General features: G+C 52.7%; 6 protein-coding genes and 1 non-coding gene across 7 annotated transcripts; 2 read left to right on the top strand and 5 right to left on the bottom strand.

Moving 5' to 3' along the window:
• Positions 1-662: 662 nt before the first annotated feature.
• On the top strand, positions 663-1,267 carry CLUP02_02595 (uncharacterized protein; the record flags this gene model as incomplete). The annotated part of the gene is made up of 2 exons (XM_049281626.1): positions 663-750; positions 885-1,267. The coding sequence occupies 2 exons, from the start codon at positions 663-665 to the stop codon at positions 1,265-1,267; spliced, it is 471 nt and encodes a 156-aa protein (XP_049138769.1).
• A 1,604-nt stretch (positions 1,268-2,871) lies between these two features.
• CLUP02_02596 (uncharacterized protein) lies at positions 2,872-3,735 on the bottom strand (the record flags this gene model as incomplete). Its single annotated transcript, XM_049281627.1, has 1 exon — positions 2,872-3,735. The coding sequence occupies one exon, from the start codon at positions 3,733-3,735 to the stop codon at positions 2,872-2,874; it is 864 nt and encodes a 287-aa protein (XP_049138770.1).
• A 1,280-nt stretch (positions 3,736-5,015) lies between these two features.
• On the bottom strand, positions 5,016-5,136 carry CLUP02_tRNA069. The gene has a single exon. It is a non-coding gene; the product is annotated as a tRNA-Thr (tRNA).
• A 3,614-nt stretch (positions 5,137-8,750) lies between these two features.
• On the bottom strand, positions 8,751-10,337 carry CLUP02_02597 (SAM domain-containing protein; the record flags this gene model as incomplete). Its single annotated transcript, XM_049281628.1, has 3 exons — positions 8,751-9,778; positions 9,835-9,996; positions 10,067-10,337. 3 exons carry the CDS (start codon positions 10,335-10,337, stop codon positions 8,751-8,753), a joined length of 1,461 nt encoding a protein of 486 aa, XP_049138771.1.
• Positions 10,338-12,053: 1,716 nt separating this feature from the next.
• CLUP02_02598 (uncharacterized protein) lies at positions 12,054-16,257 on the top strand (the record flags this gene model as incomplete). The annotated part of the gene is made up of 18 exons (XM_049281629.1): positions 12,054-12,096; positions 12,186-12,362; positions 12,433-12,516; positions 12,560-12,785; positions 12,850-12,894; positions 13,047-13,082; positions 13,166-13,329; positions 13,406-13,607; positions 13,660-13,749; positions 13,839-13,983; positions 14,070-14,207; positions 14,273-14,577; positions 14,776-15,071; positions 15,139-15,194; positions 15,251-15,340; positions 15,417-15,602; positions 15,638-15,980; positions 16,007-16,257. The coding sequence occupies 18 exons, from the start codon at positions 12,054-12,056 to the stop codon at positions 16,255-16,257; spliced, it is 2,877 nt and encodes a 958-aa protein (XP_049138772.1).
• A 1,004-nt stretch (positions 16,258-17,261) lies between these two features.
• Positions 17,262-18,666, bottom strand: CLUP02_02599 (uncharacterized protein; the record flags this gene model as incomplete). Its single annotated transcript, XM_049281630.1, has 3 exons — positions 17,262-18,007; positions 18,072-18,555; positions 18,610-18,666. 3 exons carry the CDS (start codon positions 18,664-18,666, stop codon positions 17,262-17,264), a joined length of 1,287 nt encoding a protein of 428 aa, XP_049138773.1.
• A 2,714-nt stretch (positions 18,667-21,380) lies between these two features.
• Positions 21,381-23,002, bottom strand: CLUP02_02600 (kynureninase; the record flags this gene model as incomplete). The annotated part of the gene is made up of 3 exons (XM_049281631.1): positions 21,381-22,298; positions 22,357-22,724; positions 22,867-23,002. 3 exons carry the CDS (start codon positions 23,000-23,002, stop codon positions 21,381-21,383), a joined length of 1,422 nt encoding a protein of 473 aa, XP_049138774.1.
• Between the last annotated feature and the right edge of the window lie 1,624 nt (positions 23,003-24,626).

Below are 24,626 nucleotides of genomic sequence, written 5' to 3' on the forward strand. Positions count from 1 at the left end.
ATTTAAAAGAGTTTTAAAACAATTTCATCTACTCGGACGGCTACTATATTCCTCTCCTATCACGTTCGCACGTATTCGTTCCTGAAGAAGTCACATGGCGAGAGCCATGATGGCAGACAGAAATGGAAGGGAAGGGGTGATGCAGCAGCTGTCCGGTCTGTGCACTCCGTCACCCTTCAAAAGCCAACGTCATTCTTCGGCAGAACCCTTTTCCGAGCTTCCAACGCTCGGGCCAGGACCAATCACGCTAGCCACCAAAAATTCTCATGATGGGTCCAGCAACTGCTATCTCTGGCCCAGCTGTTGTTGGACCTCCCCTAGCTTAACACCAAGTTCGACTCCATCCCAACAACGACTTCTCCTCCTCCCTTTTCGACGACCAAGGTCACTTCCTCGCCAACGAATTCGCCTGCAAGCTCCAGCGTCATCTCTTCATCTTTGGCTGGAAAATAGCATTCCGTTTCGGCCATCAACTGCTCGCGAACCTCCAACAGCTCCAGAAGCTCGGATTCCACGTCGATTACCCGGTCGCCTTCAATCTTCGACTTCACACGCCCCCGGGCTACCTACGTAACCGTCTCATCGAGATCATTGCGAACGCGCACCGCGTAGCCGATACACAACCGAAAAGAAAGGAGCGCCGCTCTTAAACTACAGCCACAATGGTTCAACTTACCGAGGTCGAGGACGAGCACTTCCAGTCCGGCCAGGCCGGCCCCATCGACGACGACGCCGATTACTCCGACACTGGTATGTATCACTTGTTACCCTTTGAGGCATCAAGCACGTGGATGAGCGTTCGATGATTACTACTATCGCAAAGCCCCCCCCTTCTGTCGCATCCGTCACAGGAAACCCCCCAAGCTGATCAAAACCCACCCAAGACTCCGAGATCTCTGAGGACAGCGACTACAACCCCCGCGACGAGTCCTTCGCCGAGCGCCTATACGCCCTCAAGGACATTGTGCCCCCGACCACCCGCGGCTGGATCAGCAACAAGGTCGACTTTGGCGTCAGCGCCGTCCAGAACACGTGGTACTACGGCTCCCGCACCGTCTGGGTCGTCTGCGCCACCGCCCTCATGATTGGTGTCCCCCTGGCCACCTGCTGGGCCGAGGACCAGCAGATCGAGGGCATGGAGCGCGAGTACCGCATGCGCGAGATGGGCGGCGACGCGCTCTTGGCCGCCGGCGAGGGCAAGGAGGGCAGCACGGCTGAGCAGGTCGGCATCGCTCTCGACCGCTCCGAGGCCAAGCCCGCTCTGTAAAATCACCAAACTTTCTCGAACACAACACAGAATCAAGAAAGGCGAAGAAAAGACAATGCAAAAGCGAAGCCGGAAAGAAAAAACCGAGGCTAGCTTATCGAAAGAAATCCCGATCTACGCGCACCAAAAAAAAGCTGAACGACTGTACCACACACCAACCAACCCCTACTTCTTCCCCCTTTCTCCTCGGGCAGATCTTATTTTTGCGTTTTGCGCTTCGGAAACTGTATATCAAGACAACTCTCTCACACACACCACGACAACGGAACTTTGCATGCATTGCGGTCATGGATGGCTTTGGCAGGATGGGGGTTTTCCCTGCCAAGTTTTGCTTGTACTATAGGAAGATTTTCATGAGGGCCGCGATAGGAATGGCCGTTTGCAATCATGACAAATTCTAATATCCATTCCGTTCCCTGGCATGTTTCGCGTGATTGTTCAATGGGTTTTGCTACCATGTGTACTTACTCTTTGTTTGAATTATATCGGCTAAAGTTGGTTCGCGTATTGCAGCATCACGTCTCTACGCAACCTGGGTAAAAGATATCCCCCCGTCTTCAACAGTCGAATGCAGAACGTGGGCCTTTAGCTTAGGTTGTTTCAATCCCGAATTCTCTTCCGGAACGGGTTTGCTTTGGCCCATCCGCTCACCAGTTGAATCATTGCGGTTCCCAGGTCTGAGAGCGCTCGCCCTTTGGAGTCAGAAACACTTCGCACTCCCCCGCGGTAGAGGCGAGTCCTTTAGTAGGGTAATGGAGAGAGGGTGATCTGCCCCGTTGTATCGGCAAAGCGTATCCCCTTTTCATCTTTTCCCATTTGATTATCCTGATGGCTATTAGGTCTGTTACATCGAGGCGTTCTGTCACATAATCTTGAATGCCGGCGAGACACCAAGTTGGGGGGGGGGGACTTGGTCTCAAGGCTCGGTTGGGTCCAAGAGACCTTGCCGTGCGTTCGACTCGCGCATGATCGATGGGCGGACTCTGAGAAGTATTGACTCTTCTCTGAGGCTATTTCAGCCAAGCTCGCAAACGTTTCCCATGGTCTCATATGCCAGGCTGCCTTGAAGATGCCACGGGAACACTGTAGCTTGGAAGATCTAGGTCGGGTCATCCTGTGAGGCAGTTGAGGCGTGTCATTTGTCTCAAGGAAAGGGGGTTTTCGAATGATTGATGTGGTAGAAGAGTGAGACTGATGCTGTAAACTAAAGTACAGGTTGGTGCTCAGCAAAATATTTCTCCATCGTGACCTTACCGGTGCAAGCAGCTTCACACACAGCTGCATGCCATCGCCTCACAGTGTTTACTCACCAACTCCGCCTTCGCATGATGATGAAGATTCTCTAGCATGATCACTACTTCTCCACGAAATTATCCTACAGCTCCTTCGTCTCTTAGAAGATGAAGTCGCGCCGAGATATGGACAAGGCTCTCCTCCTTATAGTATTTGAAAATACGATGCGTATCTGTGCCCGACCCTGACCTCGGTCCATCCATCTGTGAACCACGAGCCCCCAGAAGTATAAATGCATTTTGTCTAAGAAGCCCAAACCCTCTGGAGGCCTTCGTATTGCTCTGTTCGATTCCAAGTTCAAGTTAATATCGCTATAGTTCGATGACTTCGGGTTGTCCCTGCTTCTTCAAGGCATCCTGAAGCCGTGATACCTTGGTCTGCAGAGTAACATTCTCACTGATGCACTTCATGTTGGATTCTCGAAGTTCTTTGATTGTCTGAGCATTAAGGTCGTGACAAGCCTTCAGTTCCCTCTCGCGCATCTTCAATGAGTCCGAGGCAGCCTGACAATTGTCTTCAGAGTCCTCAAGATCCTTTTCGAGAGTGCTGAGCTGCTCCTTATGGCCGCCCCTTAGATATCTGATGGTCCTCATCAAAGGAGACAATTCGTTACTCAAGTCAAAGGAAGCGTTGGACGACCGTTCGAGCTCTACCTCCGCATTCTCCAGTTCCTGTTTGGCATTTCCAAGATCTTTTTTGGTCTCTTTGAGCTCTTGCTGAAGTCCATTCACCTCAGCTCTCAGGGCAAAAGTAATCCTGTCGTAAGTCGTCGTGGCTTCACGGTGACCACGTATAGACTCGTCTCTCTCAGATTTGACTTTCGAAAGAATCTTCTCGTGGTCCTTTCTAGTCTCATCAAGCCGCCGTAAAAGATGATCTCGCTCAGCTTCGACATCCGAAAGCTGCTTCTTTGCTTCTCTGTGCTTTGATGTGAAGTCAAATGTCATGTCCTCGCCCAGACGGATCCTGGCGACTCCATGCGCTTCAACGTTGACCTGGACCTCGTTGAGTCTTCGACGCTTTTCAAAGGGAAAGTCTGCATGGTTCAGCTGATTCTGGGATCCAGAGAAGGCCGGAGGGCACCATGTGAGCGAATGGCCAGCGCCACTGGTTCCGAAGGAATATTGTAGGCCGCCTGGCCGACCTGGCGGGGTGACCTGATCTTGCTGTCTCATGGTAGGTAAGGCTTCGCTTCGGTTTATCGTGTAAAGATTCTATCCTTCGATGTGGCTCTGCCTGATTGTGACTTGTGAGAAGGCTAGTCGATATGGCAGCGAGACATCTAATGTTCGAATTGTCAGCATGGGTCGAGAGGAAATTCCAGAGGAATTTCATCGGAACGAAATAGAAGGAGAGCTTACAAAATGTCAATACAAGTTCGTCAAGAACAGGCAATGTGTCAGAGTAGGTCCTCTTGCATTCAAGAGTGATCAATATTTGGAGTTCGGTCGGTGTTCGTCGAGAGAGGTTCGGGACAAGTATCTCGCGTACAACGCTTCGAACGACTCGATCGACGGGAGACGCCACGGACCTGAGTAGATCGCGTTGCACAACTGAAAGAAATAGAGAGGGAGACTGGTGGTGGTGGTGTTTTGTAGAAACAAAAGGCGGACAACTGGTGTGGGCGAAGGCGAGAGGCAGCATCAGGGTCAAGTTGAGAGGGAGCAAGTGGCAACTCTCGACGCTGGTTAACTTCAGTAAGTACCAAAAAGGAAGGGAGGAGAATCACCACGATCGATCCTCCTTCCAACATTCAATACATGTGCTGCCACCTTCTTCAACTCAGCTCCTTCGTAGTTTGAGTGAGGTGCTCCTTCTTTCTCAGTGACGGCATCTTGATCATGTGGATCGTGCATGCCTCCTTCAGCACCAGTACCTCATGCACCGCTAGTCTAAATAGTACTTTGGTCTTTCTCTTCGCGTGTCAATTGTTAATGCGGAACTCACCCCTCGAGCATTTGTCCAGGTAAGCTGATGTCAGTGCAAGTACTCTTTCCTTCTCGTAATCTTCCCGGTGACCACATGAAGAATGAAACTTCCCTTTTTGCGCGTAGTCTGTGGCCAAAAAATTGCTGCAGATTGCAGACTTCTCATGGCAGTAGAGGAGCCCTAACAGGCAGGAAGCTGCCTCCCATGGTGGAACCGATCTCACTGGTCCCGGATGCTAGTGAGTCGGTCAAATTGCAATGCCTCTCTCAAAACAAAACAGGATGAGCACACTTTTTCTTCGCGCTGGTGAACAGACCAAGACAGTGATGATAAGGATGACGACGGATAGCTTGAATGCTTCCAGTTCCTATCAGAGTGCATGTAGCTGGTATTACGGGTTATCCCGAACAAGGGACGCAACCACAATCGTCCAATTTGAGCTGAAAGGTGTCTACATGTATATCTATACCTCCCACGACAACTACTATGAAGCAAAAGATACAGACATAGCAAAAGAAGAACAGATTGCCCAAAGGCGGAATCGAACCGCCGATCTTCTCATCGCGTTCACATATCATCCCTGGATCGCGAAATCTGGAGGAAGAACAAGGTACTAGTGAGACGCTTTACCACTGAGCCATTCGGGCATTTTGTATCTGTTGATGGAGTCATCGATCGGTGAATGGATTTATATTGCTGTGGACCTCTCTCGCGGAAGAGGAGCCCTAATCGCGTCGAAGAATCCGAGAAAAACCGTGGAGTTTTGACGACGTAGGTGGGGACCTAGCCGGCCATATATGGAGTGGACGAACTCGCCCAAACAGGAAAGTCGGTGATGGGAGTGCAAGGGGGTGTTTCGCTGGGTGACAAGGAGTTTGGAATGGAGGCATACTTTAACGGCGAGCCGGGCAGAAATTTTCATGGGTGACAGGTGAGAGAAATCTCTCACGCAGACTTCGATATGAAGATTCGGCCCTGTCGGCGATCCCTACATCGCAAGGCGCCCGCCGGTCTCCCAATTATGAGACGGCACCTATCCGACATATAGACACAGGAAACAACATGTACCAAGCTGAACGACTCATCAATGTTCAAAACCAGGCCCTCCAAGACTGTGAGCCAGTACGTCGGCAACTAAACCATCCCATCCGTAAACCCGGCTTCATCAGACGAGTCACATCGGGGACGCACATCTCATGCTGATCTTATAGACTCATAACGACCGCTTATCAACCAACTTCATGCGCGCGATTCAGCTCATCATTCGAGTTTTTGACAGATTCGCGAGCTGATATGGACATCTCAGTCTCAACTTACCTCACCTTACTCGCGAGCAGCAAAAGCATAAACTTTCCACCTTGGTAGCAAGTTTCGGTGAGAAAGAAGTACCTGCCCATCCCAGAAACCACTCAACCTGCGACTTGACGTCTCATTCCCCAGACCCGATTCTACCAAGAAAATCACAATTCAAAACACCAAACGCCCGTCAAAAAGCGAAGATCAATCGAACATGTGGGGTGAGGAGTTGACCAGAGAAAAGTATCGGCGTCCAAAAAGAAAAAAGTCTTTGTGCGCGAGAGATAGTCACCCGGAAGCCGAACCCAAAAATCGTCGGGGTCGGAACCGTGAGGTAGCTTGAACCAAGCTTCTTAAAAAAAAAAACCTGTCCGCTTACCATGATGAGAATCAACGTCCCGTCTATCCGCGACAGCCCAGTCTAAGCGGACGGCACCGTACCGACCTACATACGGACCCGCGGCTCGTTGTGACGACCGTGCCGGCCACAGTAAGACCCCCCGGCCTAGCCGACCCACCATCTGGTCAAGCTTGGTTCTCAAGCAAGAAAGAAAAAAAAATGTCAAAGTATTCAGACGCTACGTGAACTTTCCTCGGACTACCGTCAATCCGGTTCATTCTCTGCCCAAAGCCACCTTTTTGTCACGAGAGATAGGGATAGACAGGGAAAAGCTGGTAGGTCAAACTAGGGCAAGCTTGTCTGTTGTTCACGTATACGATACCGTACCCCCTTCACCCTTCGACTCACCTGTAACCTCTTCACCCTCCAAAACCTCGTATCCAGATAAGGTGGTAAGGTCTCCTCCCGCACCATTGCCCGCAAACAAGCCACACCACACACACATGTCACCTGTACATCCCAGGGTAAACAAACCGTTCCAACCCCCCTTCTTCCCCCTTGAGCTTCGGGGCTGACTTGCGCAAGGGCTAGCCGTCGTTGACATCAGTATAAACGAATAAATCGCCGCCGGGGGGGGGAGAACGTCAACCGACCCCCGCTCCGTCCCGGCGTCACACCGGAACCTCCTCGCCGAAACCGCCCCCAACATCCCGTCGTCCCAAAGTGGGCAATTGAAGGAACTGGAGACAGGGTCCCTTTCTTCCCCCCTCTTCTACGCCAGTACGGATGCATTGTCCGAGAGAACTCCAGGGTCCAAATGAATGGAAACCTGCTCATCACTCCGTACCATTCTGCCCTCTACCGAATTGATTTTCAATGTATTCTTGCTCATCCTACCCTTCCATTTCATCCACACGAAGTTCTCTCTCCCCCCCGGCGTCTCGCCTCATCAAGACGCGACACAAAAATCCAACTCCCCTGCTTCTGACCGACTCAAACATCACACATAGGTGCCGAATTCTCCATCATCACTGGCCCCGAAAACTGATAACTCCAAATGACACAAAAACGCGAGCAAAAGAGCCGTGTAAGAAAGTGTAGTAAACGAACAGCAAAAACCCACCACAGGCCAAAAGAACACTCACCCCACCAGACTGAGACATCTAGAACCCGGCCCTCCGCCTCACCCGAATACCACCCCACATACACAACATCCCGGTTCTCCCATCCAACCCCCAAACCTCGCCCGTCCGTCCCACCACAAGGGGAAAAAAAACCAGTGCCGGTAAACCAGCTTGCATCGCCAGCTCAGGGAGGAACGAGCCAACGAACGGGGTGGAAGTGGGCTTTCTAGAGTACGGAGTACGGATACTCCTTCCCCTTCCCATTCTCCAAGGGGGAAAAAAAAAACCCCCACGAACAGCCTCACCCACATCTACTGCGTATCCATCTTCATCCGTCCCACCTCAATTCCTTCCAAAAATCACTCCCTCTCATTCAAAAGTTACGACACAGCGTGGCACCGAACCAGACTTAGGCTGACCTTGGAAACCGCGGAAATCGTCCCATCCTCACAAATCCTGGACCCGAGGGGTAGGCGAGACGGATCCTCCGTGCTTCTAGAAGGGCGCGGCCGCGCGAGTGCGTGTGATTCCCGTACACCAGCAACATACCCTACTCCGTAGCTTTGATCCTTGATGAGATCGTCCATGTGCGTCACTTCTCTTGGCAAAAAGGACGACGCCCAGCAAAACATGCAAAGACCTTTTCATCGTGCGGTCCTCATCAGTGTATCAGGTCAACACACACTGCCTTACCTACTAAGTCCAAGGCCCGGGTAGACAGACAGTGGCCACTGAACGGTTTCTGCGCTGGGGGGGGCAAACAAAGAAGAGAGAATCACGGTGGCCACGTGCAACAATATGATCTGAATCAAGTGGTGAATAAATTGATGTCAAGAATAAAAAGAGCTCCTTTTTTTGATAGCTTCCGCGACCTCTCGCGTCGCACAGAGCAGATGCCACCCTCCCAAACCCAAGAAATATCCTGCCACCCACTCCCTGAGGTGTTGGTTACACGTTCGCTCCAAGTCTCATCAGACCACACCCTGTCCTAATACAACATGACGAACAAGCGCCTTGCTCTACTCCCCGCTTACACCCAGCGTAAGCCCCAGTTGGATAGACCCTAGATCTTCAAGAGCACAAGACTCCAGATAGCTTCGAGAAGAAAACAAAAAAAGTGCTCCATGACGGCATTTGATGGCCCGATGTCTCGTCCGGTCAAGGCTTGAGAGCTCGTACACAAAAAAAAAAACAATATTTGCTCAGATCCACGTTTCGAGTTTGGACAGCCCAGGAACAGTTGCGAGACGAAACACCGTGGAGAAAACCCCCGCCCAATCGAACCCACACATTGTTTCCGTGACAGTATTCCAAAGCAGTCAGTCGTCTCTCTTCCGCGCAGCGCTATGCAGGTGAACCCCAACTCCGGTATGCTCTGGTCCTGTCGAGCTCCCAGCCCCGCATCCTACACGCGGCTGGTGTCCACTCAAATAATCGGACGGGAAAGAAGTCAAATCGAGGAAGGATAAGCTTCGAGTATGATCAGTAGTGGTATCACCCCCTAAATGATACCACCAGGCGGATCATAGCCCGTTGTCGCGCCTCTGGCTCCCAGCCCGGCACTCCCTGGTTGTTCTGACGACGCATCGACTTGTGCGTTGTTCGTCTTTCGTAACATGAACATTGGTTTCTTGCCCTCCTTATCCAGCTGCTTGAATAAGATCAGAGGTTTCTCCTCCAGCCCCAAGCACCGCTCCTGATCGCCGTAGACAATATACAGGGCGTACTGATCCCAGGGTGCATTGATTTGGTATTTTTTGAGGGCGGCGGGCAGCACCTTGTAGCACGGATCGTCCATACTGACTCGGAATGACTTGAAGATCTCGACAGATGCGTTACTCGTGCTTGGTGTATCGGGGGCTGGGGTTGGTCCGCGTTTCGGCGCCGTTTGCTGTTCCCGGCCTTTGTAACTATGGTCGTTTTCGGCAAAGGTGGATCGTGTAGAAGGCGTCGGGGCTTCGGAGCGGTCGGAGCGATAGGATCGAGAGCCCAAGGTCGCGCCGCCAAGTGTCGGAGGGGAGGTCGGCGAGGGCATGTTCGGGGAAGGATAGCCGGGAGATGTAGCCGTAGCTGAGCCATTCGTAGCTGCCAGATGCGATGAAGATAACACGGCTCGTTCCGCAGCATTTGAGGGATCCAGCGTTTGCTCCATCGACCTTTCGTGCGTTGTTTGCAGGTGTGACGGCGAGTTGTTCTTTGGCGTCGTTCCTAGCATGATTCTCTTGGTAGAGTACTGCCGTTGCAGGCTCATCGACTGAGTGGAAGAGGGTGTTGGAGCGGGTGGCGATACGGTCTCGTAGCCATAGCCCTGGTTGCTGTTGTTGGAGACGTTGGGCAGTGGTTGTGATGAATCCTTTGCCAAGCGCAACGCAGGCAGCATATCCTCCCTCAGCCGTCTGAAGTCTTCGGAGAGTCGACGCAGGTCCTTCTCTACCATGCTCATTCTCTCGTCTCGTAGACGGAGCTGCTCGACCAAGTGCTTGATATCCTTGAGGGTTGCTGTCGCGTACTGGGCCTCCGCATCGGCAGCTGGGAGAGCACATGTCAGTGGATAGTCTCTGCAAAAGAAATGCGGCGTCACCTACATAACGGCACATAATGGTCGCTCTCTATTGGTATGTCCTGGGCCTTCTTTACATCATAAACGCTCTTCAGGATAGTGAGGCGATGGCCAACACTGGCAATACCCATAGACTTCAGGTCATCGTGTTGTAGGGCAACCAAGGCTTCGCCGACAATCTCGTTTTCTAGTTGAAGACGCAATCAGTCAGGTGTCACAATGCATAGAACAACAAGAAGACCAATGGGGATACGCACCAACAAAGCTGTCGGCATATTGCGCCAAACCGATTGTGCTGATGAAATCGGCGCACTCGTCGGCGGTCCACTCGGAAATGATGGTCTCGGGTAGGCGGTCGGCGCTGCTACGGTGACCGTAGGTCGTGGGGGTATGCTCGTTGGAAGAGGGGAGTTCGGAGTCGATTGGCGAGCCTTCATCGTCGGCGACAGGCGAGTTGGGCCCCAGACTGCGCTCGTATTCGTCGTCGGCATCCGACTCTGCGTAAGCAGTGCCCGAATCGAAGTTCATGACTGGCAGCGTTTGATCGGCGGCTCAGTGACAGAGGAGAGGAGAAAGGGTGGAGGTAGAGGTGCGATAGCACGTTGGAGAGGGGTGGCGAGGCGACGATAGTAAAAGTCGGAACGGCAGGCGGCAATCAGAGAGAGAGAAAGCAAGGCGCGGCAAGTCGAGTCGAATCGAGAATAGGAGAGGGCAGGCTGGAAGGCGAATCGGGGTCTTGGTGTCAAGAAGCGCCGGCGGTGCCCTCAGCGTGAGGAGGTCGTGGCGGCGGCTGCGGGGGCCCGTTGCAGAAGAGATTGGAAGTGTGGAAGCAGAAGCAGCACACAGGACTGGGCTGACAGGGTCGGGATCGCGAGCATCGGTTCCTGGGGCAGCAGGTCGGCGTTTCTGTCCGACGAGTTGAGGTGAGGATGGCGATGTCAAAGGAGAGAGAAGGTGGGAGTTGAGATGCGCAACAGCGAAAGAGGCTCAATGGGGAGACACGCTACTTGGGCAGGCTAAGGTCGTAGACTGCAGGAGTAAGAGGGACGAGTCGGTTCCAAGATGGGATCGTCGTTCGGGTTCGGGCTCAGGCGAAAAGGTGGAGGAAAGCGTCTGGCAGGCCGAAGAGCCAACAGCAGAAGACTGCAGTTAGGTAAGGTAGGTAACGGCAGGGCAGTGAGGGCAGCGGGTGCGTGTTCCACTGCTTGAGGGGGAGGGGGGATTACCTACCTTAGGTACCTTAGGCAAGGTACCTAAGGACCAAACATGAGGAGTACAAGGGATTTGGTGCGGGAATCCGCTGGAGCAAAAGTAGTTCTTGTGATGTGCTCCTAAGCCTGGTCTGGTGCCTTCCATGGTAAGGTACCTTTGGGAGGCTGCGTCCGCCGTTGGTAATGGAAGGTGCCTCGAGAAAATGCTGGGTCGTTTCCCCGTGCGGCGTTCAGTGGCCTGGTCCACGTCCCAGTTGGGTACCTTACCTTACGGTAGTGGAGCCGCAGGTGTGGGCGCGATCCAGGACAGCCCCCAGCAGTACTTCTGCCCGCCATCCAGTGAGAGGTGCGCCCTGTTGCCTGTGCCAGCCCGGCCCTTACCTTAGCACCTTACACAGTACATGGCAAAGATACTGGGCCTTGCCTGTAATGGTACTTACATACGTAGTAGTACTGTGTATGTCCCGGACAGAGAAGCGTGGCCAGGACAAGGAGACAAGAAGGCGGGCGGGAAACCCATGAAAAGCAAGCAGCTTCCTCTTTTCGGATTGTAATCTGCTTGGTACCTAAAGCCGTACGTCTCAGTCTAGGCGACCTAGTTGAGGCAATGTACGATTGGTACAATCTAGGCCTAGAGAAAGAGCAAGGTAAGAGACATACATCCATGGTTGGATCCACGGCCCATGGCACCGATGGCAGATGGTGTTTTCGTTTCTTTTTCCCCCTTGACATTGCATATGCAAAGCGACAAAATGATGGGCGCAAGTGACCTGGCACACTCACGGGTCACCAGGGCCAGTGGGCGGTAGTGACATGCAGATGCCGACGTCAAAAATGGTCTCCCGGCTGGTTGCGAGATGATGATGCATCACCACCACCACCACCATCATACTGAGTACTGAGATACTCCATATGCGCCGTGCCGCCTTGTTCGGCCCATTGCCGCGGCCACAAGAGTCTGTTAGCGCCCAAGGGGGTCATCCCTGCGCCATCCACGACATCCACAACATCCAATTGCTTCCATTGCTTGAAGATGACTCTTTGCCGTCTGCCCGCCTCCCCGCCAAGTTTCTTAGGTGATTAGGTACGATTGATTCTTTCTTACATCCAAGTATCAGCCTTTGCTTCAACGTTGGCATCTGAATCCCTGACACCTTCAACAAAGCATGCCCTGGCTTGCCTGACATATACCACACACAGTCGCCCATAGCAATTAATATGCAAGCCCCGGCTATGAAGCTGAAGCTGAAGCTCAACCTACCTTACCAACAGCACATGTCTCTCCCAGCTTCCACCAGTTCCTTGCTTCTCTCTCAGAAACAGTCTTCGCACACTGCATATTGTGTGCATGGTACCTAGTAGTGCCCAAAAGAGGCTGACGAGTTTTTCCTTCCCGCTGCATCAAACATCAGTGGCATGTTCCAGAAGCCGCGCCATCTGCGTTCCTCATCTCCCCCATGAACTTGTGCTACCCAACGATGACCAGGTTAATCAAGGTAAACAACGGAATAACCTGACAAAGGGGGAAAACAACCCCAGGTAAACAAGAGATTTTTCCAATTTTTGACGGCATGCAAAATGAAAAACGGCCCCGATATCTGCTAACCGGTGCAACATTGGCACGCTGCCCCTCTCTGTCGGTAATTGGGACCGAGCAGCCCAGCCGTTACCAATCGCTAAGTGATAAGTGGATTATCCTCCTCGACTCTCCCGTTTCCCGTTTCCCGTTCAGTCCAAGGTCCACCGTCCACCCCTCCAGAACGCCGTGATGCCCTGCCACCGTAACTTCCGGAATATGAGAGATATCAGAGGGGGAAGTCACCTCTCAGGCTGGTCTCTCAGACTCTCATAGCAGCAAGGAAGAAATATGACCAGTCGATACCCCGTAGTATCTTGCCTCATCTCGCCTTTCCCCTTTGAAATGACGACCTTCATGTCAAATACAACCTGATTTCTCGCCAGGGTAAGCGACGCGGCTATGTACCTACATCCTATCTCAATCTTGAGGAACCTTACCTTGAGGTAGCTCAAGTATCCCGTACGAATACCCGACGGCAACGGGGTGAGTACCTCCTTACTTTGACTTTAACCTCGACAGACAAACACAAACACCAGGGCCGAGCACTGAGAGTCAGGAACCCGCAGCGAGAGCCATGCGGTGAAGTCATTATCAGATGCTTTTGCCGTTTCTTCTTTGCTTTACCGTCCAAGCACCGTCAAGTCCTCCACCAACCACATTGCTCAATCCCAACCACTGCCCGCTCTTGTCTTCCAGTCTGTATGGAATGACCTGGATCACCTTCCCCTCCGTCGAGACACACGAGTGACGAACCGCCGTCCTGGCTTGCCTGACCTTAACATCTCTGCTAACCTCAAACATCCCAGGAACCTCGGCCAACCGCGTGCCACACATCGTGGGAAGGGGTTCCCGACCTAAACCTGCTTCACGGCAGAGTGTCCCGACCGTCCAACCCCCCGCACCTTTCATTCGCCCAAACCGCCTCTTCAGGGTTGATACCGGCAAGCGTCAATATGCAAACTCTCTCCCAGAAACACGCCAGCTGCCTCATCTACACGACCTCACCTTGTAAAACGTTGCTTAATCGACCCAGTATTCTCCTTAGCTGCTCCATCCATAGCTCTACGTTCGGCTACCCCCAAATCCAATTGGCAAAGAAAATTGCCCGACTGGACGCTGAACTTAGCAAGCCGCCTATGCTATCGCCCTAGTCACAACTCTACCTTCTACTGTACGAATACAGCACTCAGCTTGCCGTGTCCAATGAGCCCGAATTGACTGGACAAGTGACATCAAAAGCGTCCGGGTACCGGCTTTCTTACTGTCCAAACGGAACAAATGGCGCTCTACGAATACCTTACGTTTCCATTGTGCATACCGGATGGGGTTCCGTCAGTCTAGGCCTCCATCGCCCACAGTCTACGCGTTCAACGCCTTGCAATCAGTTCCCACACTTCCCCAGCTGCTCCATTTGACTCATGACGATGGGTACGGGTAGCCTTGTACCAGCACGCAAATGAGGCATTTTAGACAACAGAGACGTCGTCGCCGTCATATCGAAAGGCCCAGCCAGCGATATCAATATGCGCGACTAATCATCTTGGGGGCCTTCCATCATTTAACATTATGGATAAGCACCCACCCGCCGCCGCCGAAGCTTCCAAGCTTGTCAACTTAGGTCCAAGGCCGCCGTCTTGGCACTCTATAGCAAACCTGCTGTCATCACGTCCAAGCTACCATTTGCAGTCCCTTGGACCCCCAATTTTAAAACCAGAATTCCCTACAGGGCTACGCAGATTAGCCTCAGCGAGGCTGCCAGCGAGGGAAGGCGAATCGACCAAGGCCCCGATAAGAGCACCCGTCAGATTGAGCCCTGCGTCGATCATCCTCGGCTCCCTCTGGGCTCTCGACTCGTCCTCTCCTCGTCCTTTGACCTCTCTGGCCGTCTGGCCGTCGTCCTTACTCTCTGTGTACAGAGTACGGCTACCCATCCAGCATTGTTCATCGCAACTCTGTACCGCGGCACAGCCACCCCGTTGTTTCCTCAACATCGTCCAAATTTCCTCCTTACTTGGCCACTTATCCTCTGCTGAAACATCCAGCTTTGATGAATAACATTCAAGAATGTGACTTAACTGCATCCCACTTCCCAGGAATATAGGTCCAGTCACGACACAATGGAGAGAGGAATATCAAACGGCCCCCAATGACACTCCGCTTGACGTGTGAGTTTCAGGCTCTCTGCCGATCCATCCGGGCAGGACGCTAGAGAACATCCACATTCGTCTATCGCGAACCTGTGTCGCGTCGAGGCTAGCTCTTGCGGTGCGGTGTCACCAATCCGCGCATGGCAAACGTTTCGCGCCAGTAGACGCGCTACCGAGAGGATAAACACCAAATTGGGCCGCGAAGATAGACCTAGGACCCAGCCTTCCGGTTGTCACATTTGGCATTCTCTCAGAAAGTCCGCGGAAGTTTCTCTCTGTCGTTTGATTCTTGAGAGCGCCCACATCGAACCTCTCGGACCATCTCGTATAAACAGCGCTATCCCAAACCGACAACACCTCTATCCTGGCGTTCATGTCACCATCGACCCTAGTGTATGCTACATTATCCCGGAGCATTGCACGACCTCTTGACACCTCGCCCATTATTGTCTGGTATTAGATATGAGACGCAACCTCTTCCGTCTCACATTGCTTTCGAGACAGAGTGAGGAAGACCGACACGCCAGATCTTATCGTTCATCTCAAAAAAAACTCACTGACACCGTCCCCGTCCGTCCATTCATGGCTCATAATGTGATGCCTCTCAGCATTGGAAAACTCACTATTCATACACGAAGCATCCGGAACTTTCTCCGGGACCCAATCGCAGTGCCCTCCTGAGAAAACAAGTCCCATCATCATTTCCCAAGAGTCCGAGACCCCGTTAGCAAACATCCATCAACCGGTCACCCGTCGCACTGAACCACGGCCGAACGCACATCCAAACCTAATATGGAAGAACCGCCTCGTTGCTTACTCCGGAAGAGGCAAGGACAACTGCCCATCTCTTCTACAGGTTCCCTCTCTTGTCGAAAATCCCACCCCAGATAGACTTCGACGCTAGAGCCTCTCCGATCTGACGCCCGCCGCTCCCCTACGCCAGGCTTACACTACATTAATAGGATCCGAACGACGGCTCGCTCGGCCGAGTCCCTCCTCCAGTGCCCCTTTTCTTTTTCTGTTAGCCGCCTCTTTGTGTTTAAGCTCGCAGATCGCAGCTCAACCGCAAATCATCCGCCATCATTCCGAGCGACCCCTCTTGACCACGGACTTGAGTTGCTTCCCGAAGCTAGAGCGCCCGTGCCGACATCGCCCACAGAATCCGAACCTACCAACCAAGTATCTACCACTTCCCGGGCTTCCCAGGTGCTCAAAGTAAACCTTGACATCTCATGTGCGTGTGCGCTCTGTCATCTCAAGATCTTGATGCCTCTTGGTTCTTTTCAGGAGCTGGCTTGATCTCGTCTGGGGGGGAAACATCTTTAGAGAACCGTACGGACACTCTCCAGATTGGGAGAACCTTGCGTACCATCCAGATTACCCGCCCATCCGAGCTCCGAACCGACCTCATCTCACCTTGGGTTCCGCGTTATCCCCGGCCGTCCTCGTCGTCGCACCAGAGCTGCGTGTCGGGCTTCATCGCTGCACATCGGGCTTCTCTGCTCTGTTAATCCCCCCCAACGTCTCTGTAGAGCGAGTGCGAACAAACTGGACCAGTTCGCGCACCGGTTGCTACCGAGTTCTGTCTAAACTCTAACTGAGACCACTGCCTTGAGAGCCAAGAGGCCATTTCAGCCTTAATTCGCAGCAGACGCGCCATGTAAGCAGAAGGACAGCCGGCAGTTCATTCTTGCAGATCGTGTTGGGGTAGCCCGCCTGCTTGCCCGTTACCGAGCAAGTCTTGATATCGTTTTGGCACTCGGCCGGTCGCTTTCCGCAGTGACAACATTTCCTCTCCAACTTGAAGTTGCTAGTCGAGAATCCGTATAAGCTCCTTGTTCGTGAGTATACCGTACCTTTTCGTTGCACCGAGCACACGTGTTTGCTCCGGTCATCGCGATGACATGCTTGGCCAAAGTTGCAAATCGTGGGCTTTGAAAAAAGTCTGCCGCCATGTAAGAATGGAAGCCAACTGTAGTGACGGATTTGTATGCCTTGCTCTGTGTAATCGAGAAATTGCATTGTCGCAGCACCCTGCCGACGGGAGACTTCATTCAAGAATATGGAATCTTGACATAGAAATAGGGGTACTAAGGGCAACGTGACATGCTCCAACTCAGCTGTCTCTTTAAATCACTTCACGTAGTCTTATTCCCATGTTGGCAGATTGGATACTGGGTCACACTCACATCTGGTTCTCGTTATGGGATGCTAAACCTGTTTTCGCAACCTGGAAATAGTGACATGCACTCATAGCCTATTGCCAACACACCCACAGAGCCCATACTGATACACTTCTTCCCTATTCCAACAGCCCAACCCATAGGCAATCCCACAGCGTGTGGTGTAATTCATGCAATCTGTCCACGACCGTCATCCAACAACACCATCACAGGGCTTGATCTCCGCCCTGGTCCCCCCAGCCTATCAATTGCAGAGCTTCAGACATCCTGTGGAAGCAAGTTTGAGGCTGCAATACATCATGGAGACCCATGAGAGACACATCGTTCGTGAATCACAACTTTGGAAGAAAGCTTGCTCGCTTGCTCGGGGCTGTGGCGCCCGAAAGAGCTGAAGAATCGTCGTGGTGCTCTTTCTTCATCTTCCTCTGTGTGCCCAATTTGGCCAATCCTTTCATTCTCTGCTTCTTCATAGGTCCCATTTCTCGGTGTAGAATCTTGACGTGATCCTCCACGCTTTCGGCATATGCCTCAGGGGTTTGCCTCTCATCTGCAACTCGCGTTTTTGCGTCGCTAGTGTTAGCCACAGACATGTCGCCCGATCTGTTCGCGATGGTGATGATATGTTCGAGCACTGCCGACCGAGGCCGAACGTGGTTTCCGTGAGACGACATCACCCGTTCAGAACCCCGAGTCACTTCATGCTTGTTCACTTCAGTGCGAGGCGGCGCCGTTTGGTCTCGTCTGCGCTTCTTCTCTGTCTCCTGATCCTCAATTGACTTCGGGCTGAGAATAGACGAGGCGCTTCTCTTGGAGACAGGCGTATGCCAACCACCGGGAGATCGAAGTCCCTCGACAAGCTGTCTTTCGGATGTGTGGGGATTGTTTCCCAGTTGCACTTGTGCTCGTCCTATACGACTATGCGTGTGGGAGCTACATGTCTGCCGGTCCTTCTGGCGATGGCGATCCATTCCTTCACCCTTTGATATGGGACAATTGCGATCAGTAATCGAGTGATCGTTTCTACTACGTTCAGTGGTAGGTTGGGCTGGGGCAGGATCACGGGCACTAGAGTCGCTTCCTGTGAGAAGGTCAGCTTGTGTAAACTCATAATCGAGCAATCATGAAAACTGTGCAGTACTCACTTCTAGAACGGAGCAAGTTTAACGTCGGTGATTTACCATAGTTGGGTGTACGTCCTGTCTTGGAGTTGGGGAGTGTATGGCTTCTAGGCCTACCCGTTGTTAAGCCAGTTGGAGCATTCTTGCTAAGAGAAGCAAAAGAGTCGTCACTGTCGTATCCACCTTCGTACTTGCTATTGGCGAACCCAGAAAGGGGTTGTTCGGGTTCGTACAAAGGGCCTGGCAAAGTCTTGATGGCCACCAAGCCCAACGTGTCGGGGTCCATTCTACGCTGATTCAACACTTTCGGCTTCTGGCTTGGTGTTGTGCGGAGAGACCGACCCCGTGTAGTAAAAGACGCCTTTGCGGTTGATGAGGTCTTCGCAGGGGTTTCCACTCTCTGCTTCTTGGTGGCTGGAGCCGGAAACGAGTGGTCGGGTGCAAGATCATCCCGGATTCGCTTCGACCCCTTCGTTGTCGTCGACTGAGTGTTCTCTTTCAAATCGTTCTAGGTCTTTGAAGAGGTATCATCCTGACGTTGGGCTCGACGGATAGGCTTGACTTCATGCTTCGGAACGGTAACAATTCTGATGGAAGGCTTGGGCGCCTTGGCCATCATGTTGGATAGCAGACTGAAGCTTTTTGGTACAGTCGGTTTTTTTGCGGTAGCCACATCTTCCTTTTTGCCGGTGTTGTGGGTGGTGTCCAAATTCAGGCGTGTTGCATCAGTATTCTTCAATTGTTTCTTGGGAAGGCCTTGAGATTCGATATCATGACCGACTAGAGTCGAGGATAACGATGATGTGCGAGGCCGGGAAGTAGTCTTGGCCTTGCTAGCTGCTATTTGTGTATTTTTCTGTCTACCCGTGCTGGAAGAAGTTTGGAATTCTTCGTCTTCATCTTCAAGAATGAAGCCAGAAACTTTGATTGCTGCAATCCCCTCCTGGAGGCCGTCGGCTGAGGCAGCTGTAGTTGTAGGCTTTTTGGAGGTACTTCCACGGCTCTCGCGTTCTTCGGTGTCAGGGAAGAAGCCACTTTTGAAAGCCCGACTCTGCAGCTTATCTAGAAATCTCAGGTGTCCAATATGGTCGCCGTTGGCAGGCGACGGAATTCTCAAAGGTGAAGAAGGTGCGTGAAGGTGTGCAGTCGGGTTATCAAGCAGTGGGTTACCGCGATGCAAACCACCTTGATCGACGAACAGGCTGTCGGCAGCCTGGGATGTTGCCCTGGGTTTGGCTGTAGCGTGTAGACTCGACACGGTAGAAGCCTTCTGGAAACTATATTCCGAAGGATTCTCTCGATAGCTTCTAGAGAACTCGGTTGATGGTAGAGAAGATGCGTTCCGGCCAGCTGTGCATTGAGCATTGAGAGGAGGGTGTGGTCCCAGAATGCTATGCCTATCGTGATCGATAGCTGACGGAAAGTGCGATTGCGACTGAATCGGACCGAGTGAAGAAGCCATGGCTAGAGATTCAGGGAATGGGGTTCTTGGAATTTGCTGATAAGCTGCCGAAGAGCTATTGAACCCCTCAGAGACTGACTGAGAAGCTGGCGATGGCTGGATGTAGTTGGTGCGATGTAGAGAATACTCGGCCTCTGCACCGCGCTCACGCGATGAACTACCCTGTGAGATAGAGTAGTGACGCGGTGTGAAATTTCTAGGTCGAAGGGGTGGAAGGGACGTGTATCTTGGCTCGGCAGGATGTCGAAGAGGCTTCTGCTGTTGGCCTGATGACCGACGAGACACCACAGGAGCGTGGTGAGTGAAGTTGTCTTCCATACTGAACAACCACTCAGCGAGCAGATTTCCGATGATGGTATCTCTCGTGTGCTCTGGAAGTAAGCTCGTTGTTTGGGGATTCGGCGCGGAAAGTTGGTGCCCAAGATAGACGCGATCGCGCAGGCGCGACAATGTGCCAAACTTGGGATCAGGAAGAATGGCAAGAAAAGACCAAAAAGGCGACACTCCAAAACACCAAAAATACAAGATCAGACTCGGGGAATGATTCTCTGAGCACTGCGCAAGTAAGAATGGTAAGAGAATGTGATGTGCGGAAGTGGGAGGTTGGTGATATTTGCGCGGGTCTCTGAGCAATGTGATGTGATGATGGGAGGATGGAAAGGTAAACAATTTCCGGGATGAGGAAGGTGTAGAGATGAAGAGTGGACGAAGTGAGAAGGATCGGTCCGCCCTGAGGTAATAAACATCCCTCCAACCTCCTTCTGACCGCCCTCCTGAGCTGTTTCTGAGGTAACCACCGCCTCATCAACGACCTCGCGTCCACGTGAGGCGGTCACGCGTACGCGTTTCTCGTCAAAAGTTCGGATGGAAGGAGCAGAGTGCCTCGGGTACCCAAAGGTGAGATGGTCAAGAAGGAGCAAATGGGTAAAGGGGCATGAGGTGGCTCTCAGAAGGAACGTGAATAGTGTCAAAGGGAGAAGAGCAGGTGGATTCCTTGGATCAGAGGGGTCTGTGGGGTTGTTCTCTGCTTATCTTATTGATGACCCCGAGAAGAAGGAGGAGGCCGTCCACGAAGATATCTGAGTATCTTTTTTTTTTTATCAAGCGCATAGCTGAACCTCAAGATTGAAGTTATTCTTTCCCGGAATGGCCCCTGATATCGTCTTCTCTCGAGTTAGACATTCCTGAAATGGTGTCTACTGTTTCAAGCCTCAATTCCTGGCGTCTAGGGCCATATACAGAAGTAGAAGTTCTCACCTACTTGGCAAAATAGGAGCGTAGTCAGTCAATTTATAAAGAGAAAGAAACAGCGGACGAAACATTGAGCGAGTGCTTCTTCACTCTGGTGTTCGAGAGCAGTGCTCTAATAATTAGGACAATACATCCCTCAAGACTCGTGACATATCAACAGCAATAATGACTAATCGTTCATGAGTTCAAAAAAACAAAAGAGTTCACCCCCCCGGTGCCGAACTGGGGGCTACATCTCTGGTGCTCATGCTGGGACTCGAACTCGCTAAGCCTGTCGTCGAGTAGGCTGGTTGGCGTTTTGATTGTTGACCATGAACCGTTCCACCACCACACCACAGTTTGACCTGACCCCCGGCCTAAGGGGCGCCTGCTGCGCTGGTGACAGGAATTGGGTTGAGGGGGTTAATGAAGGCTTGTTGTTGTGTATTCAGGGCGGTATAGGCAGAAGAGGTATCGGATGAGAAGGTTTGTGATGTGGCTGGGAAAGGCAAGGCGCGGGTCAGGGTGGCTGACCTGGTAACCGTCGAGGTATGATCTTCGAACAATTTGACTCTGTCGAGTCTTTCCTATATTCTCTGTGGAAAGTCTGATGTTGGACATCTTTGACACGAGTCTAACCACTACGCCGTCTTGCTGGCCCTTTGCAAAGCCTCGCCAAAGTGCTCAACAAAATCAACACAGTCCACAAACGTATTATACAACGGCGCCGGCGCGACTCTGATGACGTTGGGCTTCCTCTCGTCAATGACCACCCCAACCTCCTCAAAGTACTCCATCACACCATCCAACAGCCCATCCGCGAGCTTCAAACTCAACTGCGCTCCGCGCTCCTCGCTCCCCGACGGCGTAATGATGCTGAACATGTCGGAACCGAGCCAGTTCTGGAGCAGCACCTCCAGGAACGCCGTCAGCCGCTTCGACTTCTCGCGCAGCGGCGCCATCCCGCCCGCGAGCTCAAACACCTCGAGCGAAGCGCACAGCGACGTGATGTCGAGCACGCTCGGGTTACTCAGCTGGAAGCCGGCCGCCCCGGCCGCCGGGTGAAACTTTGTCGCCATCACGAAGCGCGAGCTCTTGTCGTTGCCCCACCAGCCTCCGAAACGGTTCACGTAGCCCTTCTCGGAGTCGGCGTCCTCGACCGAGGTCGTGACGGCCGTGTGCCGCGCGTTGACGAACGCGCCGCCGATGCAGCCCGGCCCGCCGTTGAGGTACTTGTAGGTGCACCAGGCCGCGGCGTCGACGTCCCAGTCGTGGAGGTGCAGCGGGACGTTGCCGACGGCGTGGGCGAGGTCCCAGATAATGGGGATGGCGTGCTTGTGCGCGAAGGCGGTGATGGTGGAGATGTCGAGGAGCTGGCCGGTGTAGTACTGGATACCGGGCAAGAGAATGAGAGCCGCGTCTGCGGCGTGGGCCTCGATGATGGAGAGGATGTGTTGGGTTGCGAGGGTTGGTTCTACGGCGGTTGAGGGGGGCTCAATGCAGACCATTGACGTTGACGGGGAGAGATCATGGTGTCTGATTTGGGTCTCCACGACGAACTGTATGAGCTGTTAGCGCCATTCCCTTGTCTAAGTTTGCGGAAAAGAGCTGACTTACATGGTCACTCGGAAAGGCCTTGCTCTCCAGGATTATCTTATGCCTGCCGTCCTTCTTGGGCTTGTAAAAGGCCGACATGAGAAGATGGAGGTTTGCCGTCAGAGTCTGCATCACGGCAACCTCGGATTCCTCAGCGCCAACAATGGGGGCCATCATCTTGGCCGCCCTGGCGTCTACGTCGAGCCATGTCGGCAACGGGGAGTCTTCCAAAGGCTTGAAATGTCCCTGGACACCCTGCATCGCCCAGGTGGACAGATACTGCTGTATCCTCTCGGCGGTGCGCTTAGGCTGCAGACCGAGAGAGTTGCCGCAGAGGTAGGTGCATTTCTGCTGACCGGCCTCTGATGTGGCAGAGCCGTCCTCTTTTCCTTGGTGAAGGATGTTAGCTCCAAAATCTAGAGTCTAGAGGCATTGAGTGTGAGGAGTAGCATGTAAAGGAGTTAGGGAGAGTGAGAATGAAGGGAGCTAGGTGTCTTCTGATGAAGTAGGATGATGCCTCCAATTGCTGACCTTTCTTGGCAAGGGTCTTGCTGGTGATGTCTTGTTTCGTGGGGATGACGAACTCGTCCCGCGTGTGCCTCAGCGCATCTTCCTGATCCAGGGCCTCGGCGCGTTGCCTGATGGAAGCGTCGAGGAGAGGGTCCATATCGGGTGAGATAGTGTGGATGACCTTTGACTAAGATGAGGTAGGACAACCTCTTGCTCCGACCTTGGCTTGAGGTTCGAGAGAGGGGGTGGGTAAATCGAAATGGCCGTCAATGTGTCTTGGGATCTACTCTCTCTCGGGTTCACCTTGAATAGCAGTGTTGCAGTAACCCTTGATCGTGTGTGGCAAGATCCTTGAATTCAATGAGCTGGCCTCGATATCCTGCGTTCACGGCTTACAAGATGATGCACGTTGGGTCAGAGGTAGTGAGGTCAGCAGTGTTTCCCAACCAAAAACACGAGTGAAGTCATGATGCTCCATTGAATAATTCCCTCGCGTGCGCCCCTCCTCCAATGAGGGGTTCAGATGGAGCTCCGGCTGGCGGGGCCACGCCGTGCAGCTGGCAACGTTCACCACCACCTTCCATCTTTTGTGACCACCGAGTGACCATCACCACGACCACAACCACTTGAAGTTGGATGACTGTGTGGATAGGTACCTGAACTTGGGATGGAGCTGCCCACTCAGAGACCAAGGGAGCATCAGGTGTTCCCACCATGTAAAACAGTTGGAGAGAGGGAGGAAGAGGTGAGACGATGGAGAAATCACCATTCCAGCATCAGAGGGGGAGAGGATCCTCTTTTTCTCCAAAAACTTGTGGTTTAGTGGACCTTGAAAAACTTGGTGATGTATCGTGATGCCGAAGTCAAAGATGTGAATTCGATTAAATCAAGGTACTTTCCTTCGATCCTTGACATGTACCTTGCCCAAGTACCCTATACTTTGTCTAACTGTGTCAATGTACACTTACTTGTACCGGCGTATATCTCACAAGTTTCAAAATATCAAAAACCTGCATCGTGACAATCAAAGAAAGAAAAAAAGACCTTCTGTTCCATTCCATCATCATCAAAAACAACAATAACGTGCTCGAGCTAAACGCCTCGGATTACGAAATATGGGAGTTTTCATTACCCCCTCAAAACCCCGGTATTACCCCCTCATTACCCCATAGACTGGCCACATGCGGGGTTTTGCTGACTCGTCCCTTGGCAACGACCCTCCGCAATCCGCGAGTCTGGGGGGCACACGAGATCGTTTGGGCCCAGACAGGGCCTGGTCGGTACCTTGAGCCTCGAGGCGCAAGGTAAATCAGGTACGGACGGCGGCGGCGGCAGCGGCGACGACGGCATGGCGGGGGTGGGCTTGCGTCTTTGTCTCGCCCCTCCAAGTTTTTTCTGTTTCTCGTGGGTGGCGGTACCTGATGGACTAGTCTTACACTCCATCCAGATGGAGTCCTTTTTGGGGAAAGGAGGACCACATGGATGGATCCAACAGAATACATACGAGTCTATACTATGTACGACTAGATGGAGAGGGTGGGAGGTGGAAGGTCAGGTAGGTAGCACGGGGTCGGACGGAGCCAGAAGACGAGTCCGTCACCCCCTCCTCCCCGTGAGCGTCCGGGGATCCACGGCGGGTGATGCGGAGGACGAGGTGACTCTGCGACGGAAAATGGATGGTGGGAAGTATGCTGCCACACTCACCCTCCTCCGACGGAGTTCAGTGTTCCACGGAAGGAATCACGGCACGGGGTTTTTCGGCAGCTGCGGGCGCTAGGCGG

The sequence above is a fragment of the Colletotrichum lupini genome, chromosome 2 (assembly GCF_023278565.1).
Source record: "Colletotrichum lupini chromosome 2, complete sequence".
Taxonomy (NCBI): Eukaryota; Fungi; Ascomycota; class Sordariomycetes; order Glomerellales; family Glomerellaceae; genus Colletotrichum; species Colletotrichum lupini.